Source organism: Penicillium maclennaniae, assembly GCF_028827695.1.
Source record: "Penicillium maclennaniae strain IBT 15551 chromosome Unknown utg000004l:1.0-3007600.0:1.0-3009580.0, whole genome shotgun sequence".
NCBI lineage: Eukaryota > Fungi > Ascomycota > Eurotiomycetes > Eurotiales > Aspergillaceae > Penicillium > Penicillium maclennaniae.
The window spans coordinates 408,308-434,636 of NW_026623216.1; the positions used below are offsets into that span (position 1 = coordinate 408,308).

At 50.1% G+C, this 26,329-nt stretch overlaps 13 protein-coding genes across 13 annotated transcripts; 7 read left to right on the plus strand and 6 right to left on the minus strand.

Moving 5' to 3' along the window:
• Positions 1–357: 357 nt before the first annotated feature.
• N7477_004324 (uncharacterized protein) lies at positions 358–575 on the plus strand (the record flags this gene model as incomplete). The annotated part of the gene is given in 2 exon segments (XM_056965987.1): positions 358–367; positions 382–575. The coding sequence occupies 2 exon segments, from the start codon at positions 358–360 to the stop codon at positions 573–575; spliced, it is 204 nt and encodes a 67-aa protein (XP_056822768.1).
• A 336-nt stretch (positions 576–911) lies between these two features.
• N7477_004325 (uncharacterized protein) lies at positions 912–3,051 on the minus strand (the record flags this gene model as incomplete). Its single annotated transcript, XM_056965988.1, has 11 exons — positions 912–999; positions 1,064–1,294; positions 1,350–1,465; positions 1,519–1,574; positions 1,625–1,728; positions 1,777–1,821; positions 1,874–1,998; positions 2,062–2,393; positions 2,626–2,711; positions 2,762–2,819; positions 2,880–3,051. 11 exons carry the CDS (start codon positions 3,049–3,051, stop codon positions 912–914), a joined length of 1,413 nt encoding a protein of 470 aa, XP_056822769.1.
• Positions 3,052–3,765: 714 nt separating this feature from the next.
• Positions 3,766–4,299, minus strand: N7477_004326 (uncharacterized protein; the record flags this gene model as incomplete). The annotated part of the gene is made up of 1 exon (XM_056965989.1): positions 3,766–4,299. One exon carries the CDS (start codon positions 4,297–4,299, stop codon positions 3,766–3,768), a length of 534 nt encoding a protein of 177 aa, XP_056822770.1.
• Positions 4,300–4,657: 358 nt separating this feature from the next.
• On the minus strand, positions 4,658–5,420 carry N7477_004327 (Dimethylaniline monooxygenase N-oxide-forming; the record flags this gene model as incomplete). Its single annotated transcript, XM_056965990.1, is given in 4 exon segments — positions 4,658–4,774; positions 4,819–5,008; positions 5,020–5,232; positions 5,287–5,420. The coding sequence occupies 4 exon segments, from the start codon at positions 5,418–5,420 to the stop codon at positions 4,658–4,660; spliced, it is 654 nt and encodes a 217-aa protein (XP_056822771.1).
• A 558-nt stretch (positions 5,421–5,978) lies between these two features.
• On the plus strand, positions 5,979–7,292 carry N7477_004328 (TauD/TfdA dioxygenase family protein; the record flags this gene model as incomplete). Its single annotated transcript, XM_056965991.1, has 3 exons — positions 5,979–6,422; positions 6,476–6,946; positions 7,113–7,292. 3 exons carry the CDS (start codon positions 5,979–5,981, stop codon positions 7,290–7,292), a joined length of 1,095 nt encoding a protein of 364 aa, XP_056822772.1.
• A 532-nt stretch (positions 7,293–7,824) lies between these two features.
• On the plus strand, positions 7,825–8,794 carry idi1 (isopentenyl-diphosphate delta-isomerase IDI1; the record flags this gene model as incomplete). Its single annotated transcript, XM_056965992.1, has 3 exons — positions 7,825–8,065; positions 8,168–8,506; positions 8,559–8,794. 3 exons carry the CDS (start codon positions 7,825–7,827, stop codon positions 8,792–8,794), a joined length of 816 nt encoding a protein of 271 aa, XP_056822773.1.
• Positions 8,795–9,133: 339 nt separating this feature from the next.
• On the minus strand, positions 9,134–9,835 carry N7477_004330 (DUF202 domain-containing protein; the record flags this gene model as incomplete). The annotated part of the gene is made up of 2 exons (XM_056965993.1): positions 9,134–9,554; positions 9,753–9,835. 2 exons carry the CDS (start codon positions 9,833–9,835, stop codon positions 9,134–9,136), a joined length of 504 nt encoding a protein of 167 aa, XP_056822774.1.
• Positions 9,836–10,339: 504 nt separating this feature from the next.
• N7477_004331 (aminoglycoside phosphotransferase family protein) lies at positions 10,340–11,089 on the plus strand (the record flags this gene model as incomplete). Its single annotated transcript, XM_056965994.1, has 1 exon — positions 10,340–11,089. The coding sequence occupies one exon, from the start codon at positions 10,340–10,342 to the stop codon at positions 11,087–11,089; it is 750 nt and encodes a 249-aa protein (XP_056822775.1).
• Positions 11,090–12,232: 1,143 nt separating this feature from the next.
• Positions 12,233–14,248, plus strand: N7477_004332 (MATE family efflux transporter; the record flags this gene model as incomplete). Its single annotated transcript, XM_056965995.1, has 2 exons — positions 12,233–13,330; positions 13,442–14,248. 2 exons carry the CDS (start codon positions 12,233–12,235, stop codon positions 14,246–14,248), a joined length of 1,905 nt encoding a protein of 634 aa, XP_056822776.1.
• Positions 14,249–14,505: 257 nt separating this feature from the next.
• Positions 14,506–15,433, minus strand: N7477_004333 (uncharacterized protein; the record flags this gene model as incomplete). Its single annotated transcript, XM_056965996.1, has 3 exons — positions 14,506–15,246; positions 15,298–15,377; positions 15,430–15,433. 3 exons carry the CDS (start codon positions 15,431–15,433, stop codon positions 14,506–14,508), a joined length of 825 nt encoding a protein of 274 aa, XP_056822777.1.
• A 364-nt stretch (positions 15,434–15,797) lies between these two features.
• N7477_004334 (ATP-dependent RNA helicase DBP10) lies at positions 15,798–18,554 on the plus strand (the record flags this gene model as incomplete). The annotated part of the gene is made up of 1 exon (XM_056965997.1): positions 15,798–18,554. The coding sequence occupies one exon, from the start codon at positions 15,798–15,800 to the stop codon at positions 18,552–18,554; it is 2,757 nt and encodes a 918-aa protein (XP_056822778.1).
• A 3,025-nt stretch (positions 18,555–21,579) lies between these two features.
• sclB (uncharacterized protein) lies at positions 21,580–23,229 on the plus strand (the record flags this gene model as incomplete). Its single annotated transcript, XM_056965998.1, has 3 exons — positions 21,580–22,146; positions 22,209–22,736; positions 22,801–23,229. 3 exons carry the CDS (start codon positions 21,580–21,582, stop codon positions 23,227–23,229), a joined length of 1,524 nt encoding a protein of 507 aa, XP_056822779.1.
• A 792-nt stretch (positions 23,230–24,021) lies between these two features.
• N7477_004336 (amino acid permease) lies at positions 24,022–25,712 on the minus strand (the record flags this gene model as incomplete). Its single annotated transcript, XM_056965999.1, has 2 exons — positions 24,022–25,318; positions 25,393–25,712. 2 exons carry the CDS (start codon positions 25,710–25,712, stop codon positions 24,022–24,024), a joined length of 1,617 nt encoding a protein of 538 aa, XP_056822780.1.
• Between the last annotated feature and the right edge of the window lie 617 nt (positions 25,713–26,329).

Genomic DNA, 26,329 nt, shown 5'->3' on the forward strand with positions numbered 1-26,329 from the left:
AAATAGCAAGCCATCGCGCCTGAGTGTCGATCATCGCTTTAATTTGGTTCGAAACGTCGATTGCACAGGCCGGGAGCACGATCGTCGATCTGCGTACTTTTGAGTCCCTTGCGAACGGGATACGGAGGTAGCTCTTGAAGTATCACGATTGACACTATGTGAAGTAAAGCAATGACCCATCAGTGGAAGGCAGGTGGCGGAGATGACTTTCCCCCGAAACGTCCGACCAGGTCGAGATGTCACAGGCGCTACATCGGTGGAGATTGCAGCTCCGACATGATGAGCATTAGTTCCCCTTGATCCGCGTATCAGGTTGCGGTACAAACGCCACGATCCTCCGACGAAAGAGGGGAAGTCATGATAAGGGGTATTTTTGTACAGGAAGCTTTGGCCTCAGGGACCGCTTAGAGAAATTGTTGAACAAGGATAACAGAGCCGCCAAAGTTGGAGGTGAAGAGGAGACGGTGGATCAAGAGTCGCGCTTCGACGGCACTAAGATTGGTTCCGCCAACGAGAAGATGCAAAACGATGACAAAAACATCCCCGTCGTGGAGCTATTGGGATGCATTGCCTAGTCTCTTTCTATTTGCAGCGTCTCTTCTTCTCTTTACTTTCTTTTCATTTTCTTTTTCATCCTTTTTCGTTTCAATGGGGGCTCTACGTTCTAAGTCTTGACGAGATTAAGGATCATGGGAAATACGTAAATGCGTAAATTTGGATACAATTAGGCCTACATGAAACCTCAGACTGATCCGAGTACACAGCCTCCTCTGTATGAAAGCTAAGTTCACAGCATACGAGACTGTATCTTTGCGAGTGCACTCAGACTTTTTTTTTCTTGGCCGCACTTCAATGTTAAGGAGCTACCAATTGGAAGGCCATAGCAAGGTTGAATTTAGTGCCAATGGCACCTAGAGCTTGGATATCTTTGCTTCCGGGGTCGCTGCGGGTGAGTCCGACAAATCGTCCTCGGCCCCATCTATGTGAATGGCCCCATTACTGCGAGCCGAGTTAACATCCTCAGTTTATATGATAAACGAGCAAGAATTGAGATTAGACTTACCGCTTCTCTCGCTTCTCTTTCAGATGCAGTCTTCGGACAACCAGAGTGCCAAGGATCAAAGAAACCGATAGGCAGGAGACCGTGATGAAACCTTTGCGATACTCCGGCGCGTCCACTTGCTGCCACACAATCAAAGGAAGCCATGCCTGGAGCACATATGCCATTTCATTCATGCTGCCAATGACAAGAGATCGCTCTTCGTTGTCCTCGGAGCATATTTCATGGGCCCCGCTGTTGTACATCGTTAATCAACAAGTCGAATTGCCCTGAAGCCGGTCTGACTCACGCCATCAAGAGACCGCTTAATCCAAATCCAGAACCACAGATAATGTAGCAAGTCCACTTCCAGCCAATCGGGATGTCCCAGGCAGCCAACGAGACATAACTGATGATGTTCATCATCTGGTCGTGTTAGCTTCTGAATTACGAGACAATCACAACAGTCTTCCACTTACAGCACCGAAGATAATTGGCGGCCAGCGCTTTCCATTGAGAAAGGAGTCCGACGACCCTTGAATCTGTTAGCTGCAAATTCTTGACAGCAAAAATGCATTGACTCACAGGCATAAGCGAGTGTGGTGACAACTTGGACAGCATAGGTTGTTGTAGGGTATGCGTTGATTTGGCTGACTGAGTATTTGGGCTCTTTTGATGCCTTCAAAAACCTGCGATAATGTTAAACAAACATGATGAGTGAAGCCTTTGAAACCTACTGCTGGAAAACAGGCTGAGCTCCGGTAGCACCGTTGTTGAAGAGACTATGACTCGGGTATTAGCGACCCATTAACCGACATGACTCTTTGTACTCACATGTAGAGTAATGTAAGAAGGTAAATGTGCCACGAGGAGAAGATTTTCTTCAGTTTCGCTTTGGTATAGGGCCCTCTGTTGTTTCTGCCTTCTTCTTTCATCCGCCTCTGCGCCAGAGCGACTTCCTAGCACGACCATGGAGGTGAGTATTAAAAGTAGATCAGCTACGGGCCCACCGATCGACGTACCTCCTTGCTGAGATACCACGGACTGGATATTTCGGGCACATCTGGCAACAGAAAGAACCCACTAATCGCAATCGGAAGCGTCATGATTCCATCAACTAGAAAGAGCCTTTTGAAATGAGGTAAGAATATTTGCGGGACTGAGTGTCTTTGCCTTACCATTGCCACCCCTCGACCGCCTAAATGATAAACGGCATTCATGAGATATCCAGAAAACATGCTGGCAATACCGCTGCTTGTGTGAAAGATACACGATCGTTTGGCTAATTCGTCTTTGCGATAACAGGACCCGATGATGTACTGCATGCCGGGGTAAAAGGTGCTCTCGGCGAGACCTTGTGAGCGAAATGTCAGGTCCAGATTATCAACAGCGGATATGACGTGGATGTATATACCGATGAAAAACCTCAGGGCGGAGAATTGAGTGGCAGTATTGCATCTTGACAACGAAAAGGTGAGAACCGTCCAAAGAAGCTAAAATAAGACTAAGCAGAAATTCCTTCAAGTGAACTGTCCGCCGCAGCAGGAATCAGTATCGAGGACGAATACGCGTCAGGAGTATGTTACTAGGGATCTCGCCAATAACGTAGCCGACAGTCCAACGCGTCTGCATGTAGTTGAGCTGATTGCCGTAGAGGCCCAAATCCTCTTTCCTGAATATCGTTAGGTCGACGCGATGATCACAGTTCCACTCGCGACTTACATTCCCGACACGAAAGCATTATTGATGTTAGTTTGGTCAAGATATTTGATAAAGTAGCCTAGATCCAGAAAACGCAGTCAGCATCAATCTCAAGCTTGAACCCAAAGTAAAAACTCACCCAAGGATGCAAAAGTCAAGATCGCCGAGTCCAACTTGAAAATCAATCTGCGCTCTTCCGGAGATTTATCAAATGTATCCCAGATGTAGCTGACCCATCTTTTCTTCATAGTTTTACCAAACACTGGGCCCGACGATTTGCCAGCTGCCTCTGCGAGACCGGTGGCCGACATCTTAATTTCTAATCTCACTCGATTTCTTTTTTTTTTTCTCGATTTTTCAATGGAATTCCGCCTGCACTCTTATAGGAGGAAATTAGAATTAATGCCCCGCGTCTATCGATCGAATGGAATGGTAAGCTATTCCAAAGATTGCTATCGGATCCACCCCGAGCATATTTGCCATTAAGCCGTGTGGTAAGATTGCGTGCTTGTCAGGCTGAATTTTAAATCCCACAAGGATGCGGGGATCTAGTGGTACTTGACTTCTGGTAAGTTGACATTAGCTCGGCAAGAGGGGGTAGCTTCTTGCTGTAGTCAAATGATGGTCAGCTCTGTTTGCGCAATTTCTGCGAGGATGACCGACTTCTGTACAAAAGTGCCAGAAATGTCATCAGAAGATAACAGGCTAATCGATTGATCCAGATCGTGCACACCTTGGAGCTCGTCATACAAAGCACTGATTATGTGCCACTAACCTCTCACACTAATAAAGAGCCCAATTTTCCCGCTTAGAGGACATCAGCTAGCCAATCACGTTTGTCAAATTGAGAGATCCCATTATATCATTTACTTGAGTTATGATGTCTTCGGATATCATGTAGTCTGCCCACATGCCCACACTGGTATTGGCGAAGAAGTCACACAATGATTACTTAGTTTGAAGAGACGAGCTGAGTTTCATCATCGAATGATAGACACATGCTTTCCAAATGCCTCGAGACATCTTCAGGCTATCACCTCTACCTCTGCAGCCCCCTGGGCTAGAGCTTCTGCCACGGTTTTGGACTGAGGAATTGCTTGCCAAAGTAGATGCAGCTTTTCAATCTGGTCTTTCTTGGCCTCTACCCAGGATGAAGTATGGCCTTCAATGAGAGGTACTCCGTGGCGTAATCTTCTAATGTTCACCCATTCGACCAAGCTCTTCACGTAGGCCTCTTCCTCGCCTTTGAGCGAATGGAAATTCCGACCGTGCCCCTTTTCCCTAACTCGAGATTCATATTCCTCCCTTAAATCCTCAGTCGATGGCAACTGTGACGTCCCGGAGAATAAAGCTGCGACGGCGATGGCCTGGAATTCAAAAAGGGTAAAAGTTGCAGTATAGAACGGCACACCCACAAAGGCCAATGTCGGATCCGGGATATAAAAGACGTCGCGGTGCAGATTGTGAAATTGAGAACCGTCGGTAACAATCGCTGAGTCACTTGCATAAGTTGCAGTCACACCGGACTCGTTAAATTGCGGAAGAAAAGGCAGCACCATTTGGTAACCCGTACAAACTATGACTCGATCGATGTCGCGCAGTATTTGGCCGGATTTTAGATACGCAATCAGCGGTAGATGTCTTATTTGACGACGTTTCAGATGGGATCAACTCGAATCTAATTACTTCCTCAATTCGCGAGATGCCCTTGGGAAGTACCGTCACTGGAATGTCGAAAGCACCATTGCGGGTGCTCTGATAGACGTAGTTCGCGATGGGGCTAACCTCACGAGCAATGTCCACCGAGGAAACTCCACCTCCGATCAATAGAACATTCTGAAGTAGGTCAACGTTCTAAGTCTTTTACTAGTAATTTGTAGGTCATACCTTTTCTTCAAATCCTTTAGAGCTCCGAAATTATTTTGAATGAGTGATCTTTGCAGGCCATTTGGCTTTTGCTTCAGCCAGACCTGTGATATCAGGGATGAGAGGAGTGTGATAATGGCCGGATCCAACAACAACGGCATCGAATTGCTGTTTTCCAGTCAGAATAAGTTCTTGGAATCCTTGAAAAATACCCAGGTGGAGTGTACCGCAGTATTTTGCTGCTCAGCAATATGTCCTGAGTTGGAGTCCTGTTCCAACGTGGTCCAATGAACGTGCCATTCTTGTCCAGTTTTATAGACTTGCTTCACGAGAGCGCCATAAATAGTCACATTGTCAACGCCAGTTTTCTTAGATGTGTCCTGAATGTATTCTTTGAGCACTCTATGATTGACATAGTGCGGGGTTCCCTTTGGCCACGCGTTGAGTTTTGTGCGGAGCAACGGGGTCGAGACGTTGTTGGTAAGACTTTCATAGCAAGGACCCGGGGTGCGTGAATCAGAATCTTTTGTTCATTCTCACTTCTGTCATCTCTGCTGTATCTTCCCACATCCGATGATTGACAGTTAGGATAATGGGCTTCGATCGGTACTCGCTTATCAAAAAGCCTGCAACTTGAATTAACGGAAACTGGCGTTTTTTAACCTGTGAGCAGAGCATACCAGACACCACCAGCCGCTTGGCTCCTCTCAAAGACCGTGACTTGTAATCCAGCAGCGAGAAGCTGGGCGGCACTGACAATACCACTGATTCCAGCGCCAATGACCGCTACACGATTTATTGTGCTTTCATTCATTATATTGACCTTTTGTGCTCTGAAAATGCTGTAAAAGGCTTCTTTTGAAGCTAAAACTACTTTTTTTACAAGCTATATGTACAATATCCTTGACTATCTAGTGTCTGCCGTGGCGGCGATGAAGCATTTGGGCCCAAAATCTCGCCATCGAAGCTTCCTCCTTCTCATGAAATCAAAGTTTCCCCAATGTGAAATTACTCTCGGAAAGAACGTTATCATTTCAAATGGATTGGAAATCAAGCCCATGCAACCTACGTGATTTGCAGTGAGTATTGTGGCATATAAAGCTCCCCGCTTAAGGGAGGGCCGCAGGATTGTTGGGCTGAGATTGGCCCAACGTTGCGCGATGAAATAGATAAGTCTCTTATTAGAAAATGGTGAGGGGTAGAAGCGAACCCCTGTATAGAAGGGCTACGATCTCGTCACACGATGGGTGTTGCCAGAAGACGCAATGTGGCGCGACGATGATGTGCTGGGATTCTGATCATCAAGAATGTTAAGTAGAACACATCTCTGCTCTCATTCAAGAAAGGTGTAGATGAGAATTCTATGATCAGCATGGCCCCTGCTCCTATCGATTCCCGCATTGTAGACGTCGCGCCTCCGAGGAAGGATAGTCTCGGTATCCCAGGGCCAGCACGAGAACGTCTTGAAAAGGCTGGTATTGATCTGAGTGCTGGATATCCATACCGACCCTCTCGCCCTCTTTTTGTCGATGATGTTTACAACGTGAGAGACTATGATCGCTCGCACATTGACCCAGGCACCCGAGCCGATCCCGAGAAGAAGGCATTGCTATCAGCAGCCAGAGAAGTAATACATTTGACCAGGCACATCGGTACTGAGATTGTGGGCCTTCAGCTCAAAAATCTCCCCGACAAGCAAAAAGATGAACTGGGATTACTCGTTGCCGAGCGGAGCGTCGTCTTCTTCCGTGACCAGGACATCTCTCCACAGCAACATAAGGAGCTAGGGGAATGGTTCGGCGAAATTGAGATTCATGTATGACGCCCACTTTACTTGTTTCAAGTCCATATCGCTAAAGTCTTCTACAGCCTCAAGTGCCTCAGGTCCCAGGGGTTGCCGGTGTGAGTGTCATTTGGCCTGCATTACAGGCAACAGAGACACCAGCCAGCTTCCGTCGACCAGGCGGAGCATCACGCTGGCATACAGATCTTCTGGTCCATGAGAGACAGCCTGCTGGAGTGACACACCTTCATAATGACACGGTGCCCACAGTGGGAGGAGACACCCTTTGGGCCAGTGGATATTCAGCATATGAGAAGCTATCACCTCTCTTCCGCCAATTCATTGATGGCAAAACCGCCATTTATCGATCCGCCCACCCTTACTTGGACCGCAAGAATCCTGAGGCCGGGCCCAAATACGTGGAGCGCGAGCATCCCATCGTCCGGGTCCATCCAGCTACCGGATGGAAAGCTCTCTGGGTCAACCGGGCTATGACAAATCGAATCGTGGGTTTGGACAAGGCTGAAAGTGATGTGATTCTTGGATACCTGTTTGATGTCTATGAGAAGAATCCAGAGATCTAGCTTCGCTTCAAGTGGAGTCCACGGACAACTGCACTTTGGGATAATCGGTAAACCATGACTCTACTAAAAGTGATCTCGATGATACTTCAGACTGACGAATTTCAGCATCACAATCCATAACGCTAGCTGGGATTATGAGGGATCGCAGGCGAGACATGGAACTCGAGTAACCTCGCTAGCAGAGAAACCTATTTTCGATGCTAATGCACCCACTCGGCGACAAGCACTTGGAGGAAGTCCAGGAGCTAGCAGACTTGGATGGCTTGAATTTGAAGTGAGCGCGCATATGAAATTCCTAGCAGATATGCAAAAGGGGTAAATGTGAAAAGGACTGTGTTTCCTGCTCGAGGCCAGCACCAGATCAAGAGCCCCAGATATATAACATTGTGACATGCAACAGAATGTGCCCCATAGGACCTGTCCACGCTCTAGTTCTTGCATTTATTCCCAAGTCAATTTATCCGCACTGCTTAATTGTGAAGAGATTCTCCTCAATATACTATGCCAAATTTGCATGATGCACTGCACATATCCACTTGTGTTTTGCAGGGATCCCGGCTGGATCTGGTGAAAGTTGATCAAACTTGATATCTGACCTACATCAAGCTGTTCTAGAGCAGATGTCAACATTGAAACATTCAAAGGAATACAGATATCTGGCCAGTATAACTGTGCAGCAATTGGAGATTCCCAAGAGGAGGATGTTGAACTGGCGGGTCAGAACTGCCAATTCACACCGCCTTTTGGGGTATTGCCGCCCCAAACATTCATTTGTATCCACCGCGCGCATTTCGAATATCCTTTTCTGTTCCCTGGACATCGCGAACTTACATAGCAGGCAATTGTTCGCGATGAGTGCTACCATGACAATGACGGCCCCGCCGGAGATCACCGCTGAGAACGTGGCTACCCTCTTCCCTGACGTCGACACTTCCTTGGCTCGAGATGTCCTCCCCACCACTAATGGCAACGCCGCTCACGAAGGCGCTGAACTCGAGGGCTACGACGAGGAGCAGGTCCGCCTGATGGACGAGGTCTGCATTGTCTTGGATAACAATGACCGCCCTATTGGCAGTGCCAGCAAGAAAGCCTGTACGTCTCTGTGTCACAGTACCCCTCCATTTCCCCAGGAAGGGGTAGTAGCGGTCGCCTCCGGTTACAAGGACCCGGTACTTACAATTGCTTATTCTTTAGGCCACTTGATGACCAACATTGACAAAGGCCTTCTGCACCGTGCCTTCTCCGTTTTCCTGTTCGACTCCAACAACCGCCTCCTACTGCAACAGCGTGCGACCGAAAAAATCACTTTCCCTGACATGTGGACCAACACCTGCTGTTCTCACCCCCTTGGAATTCCTGGTGAGACTGGTGCGGAGCTCGACGCGGCCGTTCGGGGTGTGAAGCGTGCTGCGCAGCGCAAGCTGGACCATGAACTGGGCATCAAGGCCGAGCAGGTGCCTTTGGATAAGTTTGAATTCTTCACTAGAATCCACTACAAGGCTCCTAGTGATGGAAAGTGGGGTGAACATGAGGGTGTGTCATTAAATGGACTTACAAAGTGGCATGGCTGCTAACATCTCACTAGTGGACTACATCCTCTTCATTCAGGCTGACGTTGACCTGAAGCCCAGCCCGAACGAAGTGCGGGATACCTGCTACGTCTCGGCTGACGAGCTCAAGGCCATGTTCCAGAAGCCTGATCTGAAGTTCACTCCCTGGTTCAAGCTGATCTGCAACTCAATGCTCTTCGAATGGTGGAGCCACCTGGGCACCCCAGCCCTGGACAAGTACAAAAATGAGACTGAGATTCGCCGGATGTGAGATCTCCAGCAATCTCCAGCAGTCTCTGTCTTTTCCTTCTTTCTCGATACATTCTCCGATACCTCTAGCTCGTTTCACCTGCATATTGCACCATCTTGACGCACCATTTAATTCAATACCTTGGGAACATTTCGAAAAGCCTCTGCAGTATAGGAATTTAAGTGATTGACTTGGTTCATTCTCATATTAGCAATATTAGCAACTTTCGTTTATGACACGAAATAGTGTGAATGCAGCCGTAGAAGAGGGCGCCTGCCATGTACAATGCAATGCAACGCTCCCATTTAGCAACATGATCGAGAAAAAAAAACGAAATGCGACGCATCAAAATCGAAGGTCTCAACCGTCTCGATTTGTTGACAAAAAGAGAATACAGCTGCCCAGAATCACCGTGCCCACCACTGTGAACACGACCTGAGTCTTCCACCCACTCTGGACAAGAGCGGCCTTGCGGCTGTACTTCATGACGGTCCGAGCGTAGTTGAAGAACCCATTAGCGAGACAGGTCAAGCTTAGGAGCCAGAAAATAATGCCGACGGGAAGAGCCATGCGCCGCTCCAGAATGGAGGGCTGCTGACGGAAATGGAACGAGATGATGATAGCTAGAGAGACAACGGCCAAGTACATGGACAAGCGCAGCCAGGAGAGAAAAGTACGCTCGTTAGCGCAGTGGTCGCGGGCATCGGAAGACGAGTTCTCGAAGAGCAGCGCGCCTAGAAGGGGTCGCGAGAAAAGGATGTGGTGCTGAGCCTCGACATTTCTACGAGCAATGTTTAGTGTCCGTCCAAGAATGCGATACATGACGAGAACGATCGGAATTAAAAAAGTGAAACAACATCGAAATGATCATCAGGTGTTCGGAAATAGATACAAGCAAACAATAAGAGCTCCGGAATTTTCAAGGACGAGTAACCTCTTGTGCCGCAGGCCCACAGTCTCCACGGGGGGGGGGACTTACTCTTCCACCAATGCAGGTTTCGAATGAGCCGGGTTAATTAACGGATTGTATGGTCCTCGGGTGAGGACGTCAGGTTGATCCATGTTCAAGGTTATTGAGAATGAGACCGGGGCCAAAACCAAAAGAGGCGAAGAGTCGGAGCGCGGGCTTTCACTGAGAGTCACCTGACCCCCGCTTGCGGTTGATGTCATTTGCACACGATCTCCTGCCGTGTTTACCCAAACACTATACATTATACGTCAATCATCCATTGCAATGCTATTTTAGATCTATTGTTCTCTGTTTTCATCTTAACAGAAATTGGCCGGCTCAGTTGTAGCCAGATGAAACGACTAATCGGCATGACCGGGATCTGGGCGCTTAGCGAAATTACATTAATTTAATGATTTCCCCGTTATCATTGAAGCCCATTTTTCTTCTTGTTAAACCATAAGATTCTTCAAGTATACACAGCGAGACAATAATCGACGGGGATTGCAAGTTTTGTTGGGACAGGTGGCAGCTCTTCACCAAATCAAATGCAATCAGGGTCGCGCCCCATCAACGACACGATTTGGAATCGTGTTTGGACCCTCGCTGCTGTCAAAATGGCAAAGTCACGAGCTGGAGCAGTTGTGTTCTCCTCAAATATCTGCATCAAACATAAAGGATCGACTAGTCTTGCGGAGGCAAACGCTATGCAATATGTCCGTCAAAACACCTCGATCCCAATTCCAACCGTGCACTGCTCCTTTATCCACAAAGGTGACACGTATATTGTCATGGAGCGCATTCGAGGAGAGACGCTAGGGGAAAGTTGGCACTTACGCTCTGAGGAATCTAAAGTAAAGATTCTTTCTCAGCTGCGAGTAATGATACAGGAGTTACGAGCGATTGCGCCCCCCAAAGATGCTGGTGTTTGTAATGTGGACGGTGGTCCAATCTATGATTGCCGACTTCCAAACAACTCCTCATGGGGTCCTTTTAAGACCATCGATGGGTTTCACCGCCAGCTACGAAACGGCATCGAAGCCCATCATACGAATGTCACTTCGCAATACCCCGATATTCAAGCGCTCATCAGGTTCCATGAGATGTCCTGGAACGAGCCCGTCTTGACACATTCCGATTTGAGTAGCCTCAATATTATCGCGCAAGGTGACAAAGTAGTTGGAATCATTGACTGGGAGACTGCAGGATGGTTTCCTCCCTATTGGGAATACACCACAGCGTCTGATGTGAATCCTCAAAATGAGTTCTGGCGAGAAGAGATCGACAAATTCTTGACCCCACGGCCATATGAATTGAAAGTCGAGAATATACGACGACGATATTTTGGAATGAATGGCATGGGTTGAGACTCTGCTTTCGAATGATTCAAAAGTGGGCGATTGATCAGATATGTCAAACCATACAGGTAATCTGCCTAGGGAGCTGACAGTGATGGTCATTTCACATGAGGCATGAATCCCAAGTTGAAAGCATTGACAATGACTTGCTGGTCCTTTTGATGTAATGCAAACGCGATCCATGAATAAAATATCTCTAAATCGACAACCCCGCGAACAGATTGCGAATGTCTTTGCATAGTCACGATGGTGCCTGGTGGTCTGAGGATTGCCTATGAATGGAAGGAGGTTGTACTATGCAGTGAACGTGATCTATGTTCAAATATGATCTTTTCCAAACTATTGCATGTCTTACGCTTCTACATATAAGCCTTTACGGTTCAAGGCATATCGCGGAAGTGACAGCGGCGAGTGGAGACCACTGGGTGTCTATGGGTACAGCCCCAGACGATCGTTAGGGCCGAGATCTTGAAAAATGATATGAGGCAGTAACCTGGCATCTCTGAAATGGTTAGTCACTTTGACTTAGCGAGGCTCAGTTGTTCATTTGCTTATTTATCCTGCATGTCTGGGCGAGGGCACACGATTTCGGTAGCTAACGTCTTTGGGAATGTCGTGCCGAAGCTTGGTTTAAAATATCCAACTAGCCATTCCAAGGACGGACTATGATCGGTGGCGCCGCCATCTCTCTCTCGCCCTTCACAGTCCACTCCCATGATTCGTGACATATTTGAAGCGGGCCAAGCCCAGTGGCATTGAAAAGCGAAAAGCGCACTGCCGCAGTGGGTCGGTGGAGAAGCAGATAAGCGTCTTTGAATTTTGATTATGGTCGAGTAATGCGCTTGACACACCCTTGCGTGGGAACAGAACAAACTGCTCAGATCTTGCGTGGACCCTAAGGAGATGGAGATTCGCCTCGCATTGACCTTACCTGATCGTGACTAGTTCGCGGACTGAAGGCGAGATCTAGACCAGAAGCAGAAGCAGAAGCAGAAGAAGGCGGCGGTCGGTTCCTCCCCACTTCGGATCCAGCGGGGGAATCCGTATTTTTTTTCTCCGAGCTCTCCAGCTTCCGACTTCCTCATCTGGTATTCTCTGTAGAGAGTGTAGATGATGCAGATGCAGATGCAGCTGTAAACTGTCTCTCCCATTATGGTCCCTCGCAACATCCTCTCCGCGGATGCCGCAGAGTATCAGAGTCCGTTCGGTCGATCCTTCACCTCCAGCTCCCCCATTGCCGCCTCCATCATTGCCCGAGACCTCGCTCACTATGCCGACGAGGACTCAATCGACACCAATGACAGTTCCGACTCGTCGACGGTGCGCCCCTCCAGCAGCTTAGCAGGGACGAACCCGCATTCCCTAGCCGGCTCTTATCGCCGCCCGAGTAATTTTACCTCCGTCAACCATACCACCGTGATTCTCTCAAATGGCGACTACCAGCCTTTGACGCAAAGCGAGCGGGAAGACGCGATTGAAGAAGAGCGCAATCTGCTAAGTGATAACAAGATCATCCCTCCAGAGCAGGCCCACGGAATACCCCACGGACCGCAACATAAGCTAAGCAGCCTATTCTCGACATCTGCCCCAGAGAGTTCGTCCAAAAGGTATGGGTCGGTTCGAAGCACAAGTGGAGTGGATGCCGAGACCGAGGCGATCGCTACCGAGTCTACAGCGTTGCTGGGACCTCCTCCCGGAAAAGGAGACGCGATGGGACCGGAGGAAATCGATCGGAAATGGGAAGAGGCCGTGACAGCTGGTCTGATCAACACGACGTGGCAGCGGGAAGCCCGAGTGATTGTAAGATACTCGGCGCCATTAATGGTGACCTTTCTGCTGCAGTATTCACTGACGGTGGCGAGTATCTTCACCATTGGCCATTTGGGCAAAGAGGAACTCGGAGCCGTCAGTCTGGCTAGTATGACAGTCAGCATTACTGGAAATGCAATTTATTCTGGTCTGGCTACCAGTTTGGATACCCTGTGTGCACAGGCGTATGGATCCGGTAAGAGAAAGCTGGTCGGGCTGCAGATGCTGCGTATGGTGTTTTTCTTGTGGTTGGTGACTATTCCCATCGCCGTTCTCTGGTACTTCTCCGAGCACATCCTGGCGAAGATTGTTCCAGAGAAAGAGGTAGCCAAAATGGCTGGTCTGTATCTCAAGGTTGCTTTGCTGGGAACACCGGGATTTGCTTGCTTCGAGAGTGGCAAGCGTTATCTCCAGGCCCAGGGGGGTCTTCTCGGCATCGCTGTATGTGTTGCTTGTTTGCGCGCCGTTGAATGCCTTTATGAATTGGTTTTTCGTCTGGGTAAGTCCCTCTCAACAGACCTTGAGATGTGATGATACTGACAGCCATGTTAGAAACTTGAGATGGGCTTCGTTGGTGCTCCAATCGCCGTTGCAATTACGGAGAATCTCATGCCAATCTGTCTGTTTACATATGCCTACTTCTTCGTGGGCTCGGAGTGTTGGTGTGGCTTCACTCGTCGAGCCTTCGAGAACTGGGGTCCCATGATCCGCCTCGCACTGCCGGGTCTGATCATGGTGGAAGCCGAGTGTTTGGCGTTTGAGGTCCTGACTCTGGCGTCAAGTCATCTCGGCACCACCGAGCTCGCCGCGCAGTCGATTCTTTCAACTATCTCGAGTATCACATGGCAGATTCCCTTCCCGCTTTCCATCGCCGGTAGCACGCGTGTTGCAAATTTGATCGGCGCCAGTCTGGTCGGTGCCGCAAAGACCTCAGCCAGGGTGAGCTTCTGTGGTGCTACCATCGTTGGTATGTTCAACATGGTTCTGCTGATGTGTCTGCGAAACTACATTCCAATGCTCTTCAGCTCGGACTCGGAAGTTGTTGATCTTGTCGCGAAGGTCCTTCCTTTATGCGCAGCGTTCCAGCTCTTTGATGCTCTAGCCGCCAACTGCAATGGTATCCTTCGTGGTCTCGGCCGCCAGGAAATCGGTGGCTACATCCAGCTTTTCTGTTATTATGCCATTGCCATGCCCATCAGTATGGGCACAACGTTCGGCTTGAATTGGGGCGTCATGGGTCTGTGGACTGGTGTGGCTCTTGCTCTTCTACTTGTGTCTGGAGCCGAGTTCTTCATCCTTGGCCGAATCAGTTGGGAGCGGTCTGTTGATGAAGCTCAACTGCGCAATGAGCTGACCTGAATCCGGGTCTACACATGATTGACATGAAACTCATATACGATAGCATCTGATTAAAACTTGGCCATTGCATACATTGTTTTTTGAACAGCCCAAACAATTCACTGTGCTCAAAAAGGAGTCAACGGGATTAATTATTTCGAACGTCCTGACTCATTTGTACATAAGTTGGACTGTCAAGTTGAATGCAAGATGAATTCATGATATCATTTGACACGGCACGTAGCTTCTAACCAAACACTGAGCGGGAAACCCACATTTTAATACTCGAGAATAGCCCATGTCTGTTCATCCATGGTCGAGAAAATTACACCCGCTCCGAGCAACTCCTCACCGGCACGAGCAACATCTGTAGCAGGCAAGTTGAGTTTCGAGGCAATCTGCTGCATGTGAAGACCAGTGTCATCCTGGGGCTCGGTCTTGAGCAAGTTGTAGATCTTCTTAGCGAGGGGCGACATGGATGCGAGAGCGCGATTCTGACCCGCACCGTAGTCATCCGCACCGCCCATAGCGGCATCACCAGCAGCACCATTGGCACCAGCGCCAGGGGCACCAGGAGGACCACGAGTGAAGAACAGATGCACGGCAGTAGCCTCAAGGACGTGACAGTGCAATTCGTTGATGTCGGTCACGGGGCGCACGCTATGGGCACCAATATAGCGCTTGTGGCCGAAGGACTTGATAGCTCCGAAGACGCGGGCGTATCCATCTGTTACGATCTCGCTCTTGCCATCGCCGTGTGCCTTGCCCCCGTCCATGTCCATGCTGTCGGCGGTGGCTGAGTCCACCCACTTCTTGACCTCGACCTCACCCGTACCATCGTCGATTTTGTATGTGATGTTCGTGCTTTGGGAGCTGATGTTGCGTACCTGGCCGATGATGAGCACGTTGGCCACGTCCGCGTTGTCGATCTGGTAATTGGCTTCGGGGTAGGGCTGCGAGGCGTCATTCACTTGCTTGATTGTGACAGGGCGGAGAGTCTTGTTATCGCGGTCGCCAGACTAGTCGAGTGTTTTAGTGACAGTGTGCTAGAAAACACCATTTCATCGTACCTTTCCACCAGAAGGGCTGTTGGTCTCGCCTGGCATGAAGCCACCACCACCGCCGCCTGACCCGTAATTGTTGTAGTTGTCTAGGTAAAATATTAGTATACAGGCGAATACACAATCAAGTAGGTCACCTACCCATGGTGAAAGAGTGTGTGTGAGTAGCTGAGGGAGAATCGTAAAATCATTTTACCTCATCGGGCGAGCGTGTCGCGCGTCGCGGGGAGCCGGTTTGTACTGTTTGCACCCGATGTTCACCGCCTTTAGTTTCCTCAATTTTTTTTTGCGGCGAAAGTTGAGGGAATGTTTCGACGCAGACCAACACCTTGAAAGACATTTTCAAGCGTGGAGATTGTCTGAGAATTTGTTTTAAACTTCATTTATTGGGTTCTATTCTCCCAATATTCCTTTGCTCTAACTCTCATTCCTGAAGTCCGAGACATCTGTTCAATCGTTATCATATCCAGATCCGCCTTTGATCGGCGCATAACCTTGAGGCTTTCATCATGCCTCACCGCGAGTCTTCTCCGGCTATGTCGGAAAACGAGTTCGACATTACGAACTCGCTTTTCCAGAATGATAATGGCAGCGACTCCGACAATGACGAAAAACCCCGGCGCCGTCAGAAGCCCAAGCCCGCTCCCACCGAAGATCTCGACTTCCTGGGCGCCGATGATGACGACGACGAGACCTTCATTGCGAATCAGCAGGCGTCCGCGAACCGAAAAGGTGCCAACTTAAAGGGTCGTACTGTGAAGAAGGGTGGTGGCTTCCAGGCCATGGGTCTAAACGGCAAACTTCTCAAGGCGATTGCCCGCAAAGGATTTTCAGTACCGACTCCCATCCAGCGCAAGACAATTCCCGTTATTATGGACGACAAGGATGTGGTGGGTATGGCTCGTACTGGTTCCGGAAAGACTGCAGCTTTCGTCATTCCTATGATCGAGAAATTGAAGAGCCACAGCAACGCGTTCGGAGCCCGTGGATTGATCATGTCCCCCTCGCGTGAACTGGCTTTGCAAACGCTCAAGGTGGTCAAGGAAATGGGCCGCGGTACAGATCTACGCTGTGTACTCCTGGTCGGTGGTGATAGTCTTGAAGACCAGTTCGGTATGATGGCAGGCAATCCCGACATTGTTATCGCTACTCCTGGTCGTTTCCTGCATTTGAAGGTCGAGATGGATCTGGATCTCTCGTCTATCAAGTATGTCGTCTTCGATGAAGCTGATCGACTTTTCGAAATGGGTTTCGCTGCCCAGTTGGCCGAAATTTTGCACGGTCTGCCTACTACCCGCCAGACACTTCTCTTTTCCGCTACACTGCCCAAATCACTGGTTGAATTCGCACGTGCTGGTTTGCAAGAGCCCACCTTGATTCGTTTGGATGCTGAGAGCAAAATTTCTCCCGATCTCCAGAATGCTTTCTTTGCGGTCAAGTCATCTGACAAGGAAGGAGCTCTTCTTCACATTCTCCATGAAATCATCAAGATGCCCACAGGGCCCACTGAAGCTTCATTGAGATTCAAGGAAGGCTTCCGGGACAACAAGCGCAAACGAGATGGAGAGAAGCGCAACACCTGGAAGGAGTCGCCCACCGAACATTCTACTATTGTGTTCGCTGCCACCAAGCATCACGTTGACTATCTCTACTCTCTTCTCGTCGAAGCCGGCTTTGCTACTTCCTATGCCTACGGTTCCCTAGACCAGACTGCTCGTAAGATGCAGGTCCAGAACTTCCGAAGCGGCATTTCCAATATCCTGGTCGTTACCGATGTGGCTGCTCGTGGTATCGATATTCCCGTTCTTGCCAACGTCATCAACTACGATTTCCCGTCTCAGCCAAAGATCTTCATTCATCGTGTCGGGCGTACTGCTCGCGCCGGTAAGACCGGTTGGAGTTACAGTCTCGTGCGCGATGCGGATGCTCCGTATCTGCTGGACCTTCAGCTGTTCCTAGGCCGACGATTGGTTCTTGGCCGTCAATATGGCGACCAAGTCAACTTTGCCGAGGATGTTGTTGTAGGAACGATCCCCAGAGACCCATTGGCCCGAACTTGCGAATGGGCCAACAAGGTTCTGGAGGAGGTCCCGGACATTCATTCGCAGCGCCAGGTTGCGACCAGAGGTGAGAAGCTTTACATGCGCACTCGAAACGCTGCATCTGCAGAGAGTGCTAAGCGAGCGAAGAAGGTCACTTCCTCTGAAGACTGGTCTGCCATTCACGTCCTCTTCAACGATGCGACAAGTCAACTCGAGGCCGAGCGAGAGTCTATGCTTGCCCGCATTGGTGGTTTCCGCCCCCAGGAGACAATTTTCGAGCACCACAACCGACGTGCCGGAAAGGCCGGCAAGGCCGAAGGTGACGAGGCCATTGAGACCATCAAGCGGATCCGCACCACTGTCGACAAAAAGAAGCAGCGCGCACATGCCAAGGAACAGGCTGATCTGATCGAGGCTGGAGGCGCTGGTAATGGAGAGGATGCTGATGAGATGGACGTGGACATTCCCGAAGAAGCTGGAGAGAACATGTCCGAGGCGGACGAATCTGACCTAGAGGTTACCTTCGGCGCCTACTCGAAGAAGGACTCCGGCGACAAGACTAAGGAGTCATTTACCGCTTCGTTCCAGAACCCCGATTACTTCATGGGCTACAAACCCAACCACAGCAACGCCGCCGAAGATCGCGGATACGGTGTGCACTCCGGCACCAACTCCAACTTCACAGCCGCCTCACGCGATGCAGCCATGGATCTTAATGGCGACGACGGACAGAAGCACTTTGGTGAACCTCGCTCGACCATGCGCTGGGACAAACGACACAAGAAATATGTGGCGCGTCAGAACGACGAGGACGGATCGAAGGGCGCACGAATGGTGCGCGGCGAGAGTGGTGCCAAGATCGCCGCCTCTTTCCGAAGCGGTCGTTTCCAGTCCTGGAAGAAGGGCAAGCGTATGAGCGGAATTCCACGCGTGGGTGAAGCCGAGCAGCCCGGCATGGGCCACGGAATGAACCCTGGCGGTCGCAGCGCTGGCGGACGCTTCAAGCACCACCAGAACCGGGCACCCAAGCGGGCCGACCCATTGCGACACGACTACGAAAAGATGAAGAAGAAGAACGAGGCGGCGCGCGAACGACAGGGCCCGGCGGCCACAAGCTCGCGGGGCAAGAGCGAGATCAAGTCGACTGACGATATTCGCAAGGCTCGCAAGCTGAAGCAGAGACGGCAGGAAAAAAACGCACGTCCGCAGCGCAAGAAGCGTTAAATGGGAACCGTAGGGAGTTTGTATTTAATCGCCATCTTGTCTATATTTTGCATTTTGCTATTGGAGATACCAACGTTGCCGAATCCAAGTCATATGATCCAAGTTTTTGCGCCCCGATCACTGTATAACAAGGCATGCTTTTCATGCCAGCACCGCACTTTTAGAGCCGGGGTCGCTAAGCTAGTGCCCATGTTCGACCCTTTTCCAATTGAGCTACACGTGCATGAATCAGTCACACGCCGATCCCGGCCTCGATGCCAGTGGAGCACCGTTAGTGCACGGTACAAATTGCCCCCTCGGCAGAGGATCACACATGCGCGGGCCTTTTTTCCAAGAGCTCCACGAGGAGTCCCGAATGATCCAAATAATCTCCGGGGGGGGGCCCCCCTCGATCGGCGAATTTGACGCCCAAGATTTGGAATCACCTGGGATAGGTCACCCCTAGTCCGGTTAAGACATTCCCTATAGTTCAATACATCCACTCAAATATCGATAAATCCCCGAGAAAAGAAAAATACCGAATCCATGATACCCGGGTATTGAGACCAGACGGGAGGCGCACTATTGAAATAAAAGCAGGCGCCAGGGTAGATCGTGCATGAACGGGGTGACAGACCCCTTGCTGCTCCGCGTGCATGTTCCAGCTGTTAAAAGGGGCTGGAGCCGCCGCTTGTTTCCCCTTCGGCCGCAGCCGAGTCATGACGTGGTGTCTAGGGGTGATCATAGACCCAATCAACTTGGAAGACACACGCCCCGACCCCGAAAAGTCAACCAAGGTGCCAAACGGGGGTATCAGAGAGAGATGGTTCATCGACATTACCCCGAAGGCCCTGTTGCCCAGAACCAGAACCAGAACCAGAATGGGACGTATCGACGTATCTAGCCCCATCTAGGTCAGGCCCAGGCGTTGTATTATATTAATTTTTCCCGAGCACTATTTGTATCGGCGCCGATCCAACCAAACTTCGGGGACGGTGGGCTCGATGGTTCGTGCCTCTGCAGCCGGCCGACTCATGGTTCATGGCAAACTACGCCTGGGCTGTTGTGAGACCTCTACCCCTTGAGACTGTAACCGTAACCCTTCACCTTTGTGTGACGGAGATTAAGGGTCCGGAGAATACACTTTTGAGCGGTGGCAAAGACTTGAAACGGCTGAAAAATGTAGCTAGGCCGTTCAGCTGATCCGATGCCCTCGGTGGAGTAGAAAATAAAAAGACGAAGACGGGCAGGACAGTCGGAGAAAGATACTGTAGTTCGGCAACGCACAAGAAAGGGCTCTGATTCCTATGAAACTATGAAACTAGAGCGTCGGATCATCTGGTGGGTTGCAGTATTCCTAAATAGTACCTGGGCATCTGATTTTTCGTGTAGCCCCTCCCAAAAGTACGGAATGTGCATTTCCATTGCCGAGTCCGACTATTGGCAATGGCGGCGGGCGCCGTCCGATCCGTCAATCCCTCACCTTGCGTCCCTCTCCGGTCTTGATTGGCATCTTCCTTTTTTCCCTCCTTCGCTTGTTTTTTTTGGTCATGTTTTTCTATTACCTTTTCTATTATCTTTTCTTTTTTCTTTTTCTTTTTTTTTTTTTTTCTCTCTCTCTCTCTCTCTCTCTCTCTCTATATGGCTTAAGTCGTGTCTTAGATTGGGATTTGCCTCTGATTTGCCATGTCGATATCCTATTTCTTCCTAGTGTCAGTCCAGGGTGTCACTGACAGCGACTGGTCCACCCGTCTCATGCAAGCCACTGCAGCCCGAGAACCGAGTAGTTCGTGCCCCAAAGATGTGAACCGCGGGCCCTAGTTCCCTGTAGCTTGGGTAACTACTAGAACTAGTGACTATCGTAGATATTGTTCCTAATTATCACCGAATGGGGATAATCCCCCACTCTCCCACCGTTGGATTCTTTTCCCCCCCTCCTTCCTACTCCTTCCCCTCTCGCCTCTCCCCTCTCCACCCCCCAAAAAGGATCTCCGTCATGGCCGATTCAAGTCTATCAGCTACTAGTGGTGTCAGCACTGACCAATCACCCTGGGCCCTAGTCCACCTAGTCGTCTGGGACCCGCCCACTTGACCTCTCTCTCTTTCTTTTTATCTACGTTATTTACTGGTATCGAAAGCCTGGATCCCGCAGGTCGGAGTGTGCTTGCTACTCTGGAGAAATAATAACCGTTGATTGATTTGTTGTTCTCATTCATCGTCTCCTTCTGTGGCTGCTTCTACTTTCATTCATTGCCCCCCCCTCTCCCCCTGCCCTATTCCAATCGAGGGCGAAGCTTTGTGTATGCAGACAGTTTGGGAACTTGTTGATTGATGTGACATACTTGAGTGTGTCCTGACAAAACCAGCAAATCACTTTCCTGGTATAGTTCCACCAACTTTCCTTTATTGTTGTATTTTGATTTTAAAGATTCCTTTTTTTTGCCCCCCCTTTTATCCCACATTATCCCGCCTCTTTCGCTTTCCCACCCCTGGAGGAGCACGAGAGACACTAGAGGCAAGGCGTGGAGAGAGAGGGGGGGGAGCTTTGACACGCTGCAGCGTGATCCTAGCTCGATGATCGACCGCCATCCTGCAATAAAGATGCCCGAGGGGAAAGACATGCGCGGCTATGAGTAACCCTGCTGTCATGATCTGGAAATCTCCCGCTGATCGATGCAGTCTATTTTCTGACTCCTCCAATAGCGGATCTCTTCTCCCACGGATTATAAGCTTGGGTCATCCAAGGAGGTGACGGCCGTCTCTGTTCACCGCTGACACCGGTATACTTGCGTCTGCAACTGAACGTCTTCTACTTCCTACTCCTCTCTTACCCTTGAACATCACCCCTTCCCTGGTCTTCCCTGGTCTTCCCTGTTCTTCTCTCCCTTTCGCCTTCTGCACTTTGCCCTTTCCACAACAGGGATCCGCTATGCTGGCCCCAAGTGCAAAACCGAGAGCCAGTGGTCCCCTTTTGTGAACGAGTATCCCCGCCCAATCCAGAAACTTCCCCGTGGGACTCACCTTTCCTTTTCCTGCCGGTGCCCCGATGCAACCACTCGTGCTTCATCCTCCGAGCCTCGCCACCGCCCAGTTCGGTCAGCCCCGGTTCAACTCGGGCCCAGAGCGGCTACCGTTGAGTCGTCCTTGGTCTAATGCTCGAGGGTGCAGCCCTAGGGCTTCTGTCCTCCGTCAATCTATGTCTGGCTCTCCTCCTGCTGAGCTGCCCTCGGTGACATCCGGAGAGCCAAAACCGTCTCATCCACTATCCTCTCCGGTAGTCGTGACGACTGGGGAACCGGCCTCGTCGTCTACGACTGCCGTTCCGACTCCATTGGTTCCAAATGAGCCTCAGCTACCACAGCTCCAGTCTAGGTATGGCGAGCAAACTGCCCCGGCATATGTAGGTTCCCCAAGACCACTGCCCGGGGCACCTCCATACCCGTCATCAACACTGGAATCTCCTGGTGCGGGTCCAGCGACTCGTTCATTAGTACAAAAATCGACACGCCGGACCAAGGCTCATGTAGCTTCAGCTTGTGTAAACTGCAAGAAGAAGCATCTTGGATGTGACCCAGCACGTCCATGTCGACGATGTGTTCTAGCTGGAAAGGCAGTGAGTCGCCATCGCCCTCTTAATTCTTAAGGGTATGCAGAAAAAACTGACCAGGAGCAAAGTCATCATGTGTGGATGTCACTCACAAGAAGCGAGGACGACCTCCGCTGAAAGCGGAGGACTCGTCTCTTTGTCCATATACATCACACATGGAAAATGCGGCCGTTTCATCAGAGGGTCAGCCATCGGCGGCACCCCAACGAAACATCATGCATCGAGCAACATCTTCTCGGGAACTTCGACCGATGACTGATCTTCAAGTAATAGACGAGCCCGGACAAGTAGTTGCAGCCATGGAGATGCCTAGAGGCCAGTCACATCGTTGGTCTGCCTCTGTCTTTCCGCTAACTCGGCCGATTGACCCCTCGATGATGCCCACCCAGGCAGGAAGGCGACCATTTTCTGCATCTGGTCCACCGACATATGGAGCACCATCTCATCCACCTCCTGCTTTTGTGCCAAATTCTAGTGGCTTCAATCCAATTTTCAGAGCCGGAGTTATGCCTCCTAGAATGGAACGTCGATTTGCACAGTACCCAAGTCCTGCTCTACCTCCGCCTACATCTCCTCCGCAACATATGCCAGCGGGTGTTCCATACAGCCCTTATGAGACCCCGGGATCTGCAATGCATCAACCGATGAGCGATCCCAGAGTTCCTCACGGACCACGCGAGCCATATCTTGAATCCCCACTCCGACTTCCTCCAATTCAGCAAGCAACCGCAAGTTCAGGTCCAGCTCATCATCATGCTCACCGTCTCAGTGATCCTTATCCAGCAACCTGGACTTCAGCTCGAGAAGACGCCAACCGTGAGCCGCGCTCACCAGGAATCCTCCACCGACCCACAGGCTCTACGTTCACACATTCTACACCCCACTTACACCAGCGCTCGTCTTCTCAGACAGGCCCTCTCGATCCTATTCCCCGGCATCTCGGACCTGTTGAACTCCTCTCTCCTGTCACAATGCATCAGTCTCCTCCAAGAGCCCAAGATGCACATCCGGGCACAGGAGCGGAGAACCAAGAAGCCCCAACCTATCAAACGACGCAAGATGGCGCTCGACGATATGGTCAACGGCTAACAACATGTTCCTTTGATTCTGTTCTGAAATTGTCGATTAACAATACCAGCAGCCCTGGAGGCTTCTTGTATTGTATAATGTGCACCCTCCTGTAGCAGGGTCTACAGAACCGATACCCCTAACTAACATGGTAAGTACATGTCAGTGCACCAGGAAGCACCATCTGTGAATTGATTTGAGTTGGGATCAAAGTGATTTTGATGGGACGGATTTACAGAACGTCACAATCTCCGACTTCATTTCGGATATTTACCCACAAGCATGCGATTTTCTTTTTGTTGTTTTCCTTTGTCTTTGTTTTGTTGCACGTGCACCAGATTGGCGTTTCCTTTACATTTCCTTTGTCGGTCTCTCTTTCTATTCTTTTCTCGCGAGTACCCCTTACAGTTTTATCATACATGGCATGGCGTTTGGCGGAATGGAAGGGGGCGGGCTCGCATTTATTATCTTCATTTTTGTTTTTCTTGTCTCCTTTGTCCAAACATGACCATGCATTTGAGTTCACGATACTCGGCAGATTAGGGAATCATTGTATATCAGCTGTACATGACGAAATGTGCTGGTTTTCCTTGTTCGACTCGCTAATGTGCAAGTCGTTATCGTGCGCGACGGCGACTAAACGAAACATTGTCTCAAATAATACTTAATAGAAAATGGAATAATCATCATACAGATCATCATTGCAGATTGCATGATACATGATGCATCTGGGCAGAAATCGTATTGAGGCATATTAGAAGTATGTGCGTGATGTGCACTGAATAAGGTATCACCGCAGAAAAACCCAAAAGTCTAGAAAAATAACCACTGGCCGCAGCGCTGTAACTTGCCCACCCACCCCTTGCGGCTAGGCTCCTGCTCCAGCTCACGAGGAAAAGGCGTATCTTCCAGCCCTCCATCATAGCGATCGGTGCGCAGATCCATCTCAGACTTGTGGACGAACTTGGTCCGCTTGATCAATTTCCATCCTACGAACATGACAAGCATGATCGGGATCTCAATGTAGTACGAGACAAAGGAAACAGCCTTGAAATGCGGGCTGAAGCATTTCCAGCCCTGCACGAGGACCAAGACTATGTTCAGACCCACGGCGAAAATGGGACCGTAAGGATAAGTCCAATTTTTGAATGGGAGCAGATGTTCGATGCCCTGTTCGCGAACGGCAGCCCGGAAGCGCAGGGATGCGAGCCCAATGCAAATCCAGGACAATTGATTGGAGACGCCGACGATATTCTGCAGCCATGACCACAGCGTACCGGCACCAATGTAACTGGCGCCGAAACATAGACCGCTGATGACGGATGTAGCCAGAACCGCGACCCAGGGAACGTGAAAGCGGTTCAAGTGACCGAAGAAGCGGGGTGCATAGCCATCCACGGCGAGGGTGTAGAGGAGGCGAGATCCGGCAAATAGAGCGTGGTTGGCGGCGGAAATCACCGAGGTCATGATCACAGCATTGATGAAGCTACCGGCGACAGCACTGCCGGCCTCTGTGAAGACGATGGTGAAGGGACTGACGCGCGTATCGCCACTGGAGAGGTTGGGGTAATTGTAAGGGACGTTCAAGCCAACCAGAAGGATGGAAAGCAGATAGAACAATACAATACGCCAGAAGACGTTGCGTACAACCTTGGGCAGGTTCTTGGCAGGGTCCTTGGTTTCACCAGCGGTGATGGCGATGGACTCGGTCCCACCGTAAGCAAAGGAGGCTGTCACGAAGACCGAGGCAAATCCACCTATACCACCGACAAAAGGTGCGTCTCCGGTGTTCCAGTATTTACCGCCAATGTATTCGTGTTTGGTGTTGCCGCCACAGTTGACCACGATACCGAGAATGATAAATATAATAATGGTGACCACTTTCAGTAAGCTGAGCCAGTACTCGACTTCACCATAGACACGCACGGAGAGCATATTCAATGCAATGACCACAACCAAGAAGATCAAGCTGATCGCCCAACCGGGAAAATTATCAGTCCAGAATTCCAGTAATAACTGTAACGCGATAATATCAGAAGCGGTTGACACAGCATCGTTGAACCAGTAGTTCCAGGTCAATGCAAAACCAAGCGCGTCGTCGACAAATCGACTAGTAAACAAAGTGTTAGTGAACTTTGACCCGCAAAAAAGTCAACGTTGCATCGGGCACCGATCAGCACTCACCCCGCAAAAGTACAAAAGGAACCAGCCACTGGAATAAAGGCCGCCATCTCACCAAGACTCAGCATTGTGATGAAAATAATGCCACCGCAAATCGCATAGGCGATCAATGTCGAGGCAGGACCACCTTTGGCGATGGATTCACCAGTTCCCAGGAACAGACCTGTTCCAATGGTACCGCCGATGGCAATCATCTGCACTTGACGCGCCGATAGGCGACGAGCCAACTTGTCGGCATTGGCGAAAGGGGTGGACGAGAGGTCGCCAACATAGTCCTGGACGCCCACCTTGGAATCATTCTGTTTCTCAGAATCGAAGGTCATCATGAAGAGAGGAGCCTTGACCGAGGAATTAAAGAGGACCTCTTGCTCAAAGAGGGGAAGCTGTAAAGAATCATCAGTACGACGTCTAACATGGTTGACATGGTTGACATGATTGACATAGAAAAAAGAACGTACAGCCCTATGATCCCGTGACGAGCACGTGGGTTTACCCCGGATTTAGAGATCGGACTGATATGACAGCCGCAACGTCCACGCCGGTTTGAGGTTGGAAGCTGGAAAAGAGAATCATTGCTGATCGTCAAGGACAAGGTCACTTGAAGAGCGTGCATGTCTACGATGGCGTGATCGAGCACGAAAATCACTAGAGCGCAGCTTTGCGCTTGGGCCCGCCCGCGATGACTTAAGAAAAATTCGATGGTCTCCACTTATGCCTCTATTTCGAATCAAGGTTAAATATTTCATGCCCCGATTGGGAAGATTTGGCACAGTTCGGCATTGACAGTAGCCGATAGCTTGTTTCTACCTCCTAGCTTGTCTAAGTTTTTTTGAATATTTTGCGATGGTCTCTATGTGACAGAGAATTCGAAGGAGAGACATAGAAAAGAAGCCTTGGATAATCTCGCTATATACTCATGCAGAATGAAATCAATGCTTTT